General features: G+C 33.6%; 1 protein-coding gene across 1 annotated transcript in view; it reads right to left on the bottom strand.

Annotated features, from left to right (window-relative positions):
* LOC108692344 (neurotrimin-like) overlaps positions 1-4,415 on the bottom strand; it is an 85,573-nt gene that overhangs the window by 46,591 nt on the left and 34,567 nt on the right. Inside the window, exon 2 of the mRNA XM_018200554.1 lies at positions 2,742-2,839. Within this exon, the coding sequence (XP_018056043.1) occupies positions 2,742-2,839 (98 nt within the window). The remainder of the gene's footprint in view (positions 1-2,741; positions 2,840-4,415) is intronic.

Below are 4,415 nucleotides of genomic sequence, written 5' to 3'. Positions count from 1 at the left end.
AATTATAATTTATAAATAAATTATAAGAAAATTATAAAAATATCTATTCGTAATCGATTGCAAGATATCATATCTTTCATAAAATTTATATAACTTTTCTTTAATAAAAAATTATTTATAAGTATTTAAGCAATAAATATATTTTTCTGAATATTCGATATATTAATTGAGATTTTTTATGTCTAAAAATTTTGTTTTTAAAATTAATACTGTTTAAATAAAAAGTAAAAATAGCGTAACTTATGTCACATAGGCTGCATAATAAGTTACAGCCAAATTTATTATAATGGATCACTGACGAGCTGTGCGCATGATTAATTCTAAAACATCGAGTTTGAATAAAAAGTTTGCAACGATTTTTTAATTATAATCAACTAGGCGACATATTTATATAGTACGTTCACGTCAAGATTTTACTTTTACTTCGCAAACTTTATGTAAACTCCATTGTTTCTAAAACAAATTTTAATACAATTCTTAAATTAAAATATTTATTTTCCAATTCTTCTTTAGAAATACTTATTTATGTTGTTAACAATTAGAAAATTTTTTATATTTCAACAATTAATTTAATATATTAATTTAACGTATCAATAAATATAACGTAATGTTAATATTTATAAAATATTTTAATTATTTACATTTTTTCTTTATATTCTTTTTTATCTTATATTTCAGAAACAAAATATCGTTCAAATTTTAATTTCTAAAATTTATTCATTAGCTGATATTGGGAACGTGCATAAATAACAGTAACTGGAGGACGACAATAACGTGAAAAGATATAAGACATAATTTATAAATGGTATGTTTGTTATTAATTAGCAGAATTCGTGCCATCATATACTATATAACACAGTGCGAGTTCTAACACCTTGCGAGTCGTAATAAGACGCTTTATTATTTCAAAGCACCAGAGAATATCTGAGGTGTTTCTTCCTTCTCTCAGGAGTCACTATACATAAAATTTACCATTACTCATGTTACAGTTTGAAATATAAATAAATACTTGATGTCAGCAACGTCGTTGCATTAACGTACGCTCTCTTCGTGTCTTTACTATTTGAAGATATATTTACGTTTCTCTCTCTCTCTCTCTCTCTCTCTCTCTCTCTCTCTCTCTCTCTCTTTCTCTCTCTCTCTCTCTCCCTCTCTTTGTCGAAACGATAATACTACAAGTGCACGCTCCACTTAATCGCGTGTCCTATCAGAGGAAATTAATAACTTATTATTAGCGATGCGAAGGATTGCGATACCATCGACACAAAAAAGCAATCACGCGATATCGGTTATAGTCGCACCGTATGCGACTGCCATGTGCTAAAACGAGTTACGCTAAAAAGCGTTAATTCCGCGACGACCGTCGTCGGCATCGATTATCGAAAACGCGCCCCTTTGTGTCCCGTCCGAGCAAAGTGGCACGCGCTTTTTATTATTTTTACTGAACGCTTTTCGCGGCAGCCAACGTGACTCGCCGTTTTCATTTCCGCAGAGGTATCGTTGACCAACCGCGTAAGGATAATGCATCGATTCCGTTCGTACGCAAACGAACGCCTACATACACACATATACACGCATTTATACGCACACATGTATTTCTTCGATGCCATAAAACAATTTTGCGCATTTTTATCGCGAAAACATTTCCACAGTTGCGAGGTAGGCACTATCTATAAAACTATAACTTCTCCATGCATGGTTTGAACATGGCCTGGTGAAAGAGCAAAAGAGAATCGAAAAGAGTATTTTCACGAGAAACGCTCGATCTCTCGCTGAGAGGAGAGATGAGAAATAAGTAGAAAACGAGAGAGAAGAGACAGACAAACGACAGGGAAACGAATCGACCAGAAGGCGACGAGAGAGAGAGAGTGTGTGTGTGTGTGTGTGTGTGTGTGTGTGTGTGTGAGAGAGAGAGAGAGAGAGAGAGAGAAGCCGGTTAACAAACTGCGTACTCACATCCCGCGGGATTTTATTTCTATTTAAATGGAGTTGCTCAGATACGCATTGTGATTCTCATGCTCCAATCCTTCGCTTTGAATTTATTTGTCCTGTTCGTTAACTTCTCCATTCCTATAGAACTTTGCCGACGTAGTTCAGTAATGACGTCGCGCCGCGCCGCTCAAAGCATCTTAGTACCAATTTTCTAAATCGCAAATTACAGTATGTATCTATGTGTTAGCATAAAAGTAATCGACGTAATTTCGTAATTTAGAGATAAAGATCTGTATTTGCATTAATGAACTTACTGAAAACTCTCGCTAGAAACTATCTGATTTTCATCTTATATTTAGATATCAGTCGACCAAATAGGAAAATATAAATCGCTCGTATTAAATTCACATTAATCACGAATTGCATAAAATATATTGAAAATGAATTTATAAATTATCTCCTTTTTCGTAAAAATGAAATTAATAAAAACTTGAAATAAAAAGTTAACATGAATTCGTTATAGAGTTATTATAAAATTGACATGATAAAAGTTTTTAACGATCTTATTATATTTTTGAATAAAAAAGGGATTGTTTCTATTAGCAGGTAATACTGTTTTATAATTTGTCACGAGTGTATAATGAAATTTGCACGGTCTAATGTCACTCATCAAAATCAGTCCCAATCATACAGAGAGACATCAGTGCGCGTAACGTGGCGTGGAATTGCAATAGCAACACGGCGGTGGAATGTATGGCTGCAACCGCGCGTGGAAAATAGGATGGTCGGGACTATTATGTTACTCTCACCTTGTATGGTCCGAGATCCTCGACGATGCAGGTGAAAATGGCTTCGCGACCCACCGAGACTGTGAGATTGTTCAACGGTTTGCCAAACCTGGGTAAATCTGTAACATGTGAACGTCCTCGACTTAAGTATCACGCTATCGCGCGAACGCTCTACGTATAAACGGCGGTATACATACTCTTACTTACTTACTTACTAGTACTTATACTTATAGCCCACCTATGTATGCACCGAAGTTTGCAAAGTACTCGAGAAACTCGACAGTGAATAGCGCGAGTTAACGTAAGCAGGTCAAGCAAGGACTAAGCCTGGCACTTTATAATTCCATAATGTTCTTGTGTGTTCTTGATTTTTAAAAAGAAAGGCCATTTGAAATCATTGCTGTTATATCGTTGCGGCGCAATAAAATTTGGAATGCAACTAAACGTTTATCAAGTAATTCTTATTGGAAATCAGATGGAAAGATTCAAGCATTTCTAATAATTTCGAAGATTCAAAATCTAAAAGAATGAACGAATTCATCTCTCTTTATATTCTGACGGAAAGTAATTTAATATAAATATTCAGTAATATAATAATATTTTATAATAAGGATTATGTAATAGATCCATATAGTGATTTTTACTGGCTTTATTACATCAACTTTTAAATAAAATATTTTGCGGTAAAATTTATTACAGTAATGAAATAAACGTTATTGTAAGAGTGACAAGATTGTTTGTACAATATATAACAAAATTTCTTTCATTAAGTTCAGCTTTATAGACGGCCCGCTCATCAAGCTTAGAAACTTCTAAGAGGCCATTAATAAGCAAGCCAATTACTACTTTAAAGAAAATTTTCGAGACATGGTAGTATACTTACGAAACTACGCGTGATGATACGAAATAAGTTAGCAACAGTTTATAACATGGTACGTGCATCATCACATTGTTATAGTCCGGAATTTAATGTGTACTCAAGTATTTCTCTCATCTGAACAGAATCGATGTTGTCCCATGCGACATTTGCATATTCAATTTCGCACCAAATACTTGTTTCTATCGGATTTTCGGAAAACAGCTCGAAATCCGGAGAGAGAGAGTCGTGGTAAATGAATTGTTAATAGTTTACACCACATCCAGTCGTTCACAAATCTCTCATGCTCTTATTTTTCTGTTCTTTATCATACTCTCTTTCATACTACTTTCTTATATTATTCATTACGTTCTCTTATATTTTCCGAACAGCAGCTTTTAAAGTAATCCGATTATATCTTTTTTTTTCTTACACGTTCACTGTGTCATATTGGCGCTACCGCAATTTGAAATCCTATTTTTCTGCTGCTCTATGCAAATTTAATAATCTCAAAAATATACTACAGAATAACTACACCGTTTCAACTTGAAAATAAAATATTCGGATTTGAAATAGCAGATGCATTGAAATGGTCGACACATAATCAAAAATACAAGATTGTTTGATTTCCAAATGTTGATGCTTCTCTTAAAAAATTCTCTTTAGTAATTGCTGTATCCGATTGTAGTATAACAACATCCTTTATCGATAATAAGCTTCAGTAATTACACTGTAGTCCATTTGCGAGCGCATATTCATAGTTTAAGCTTCATTATAAGCTTGGTATAAGTTTCATTCGTACAAGGTATATGTACACACACACACACACACACACACAC

This window comes from Atta colombica, unplaced genomic scaffold, assembly GCF_001594045.1.
Source record: "Atta colombica isolate Treedump-2 unplaced genomic scaffold, Acol1.0 scaffold107, whole genome shotgun sequence".
Taxonomy (NCBI): Eukaryota; Metazoa; Arthropoda; class Insecta; order Hymenoptera; family Formicidae; genus Atta; species Atta colombica.
This window is presented reverse-complemented; position numbering and strand designations above follow the sequence as displayed.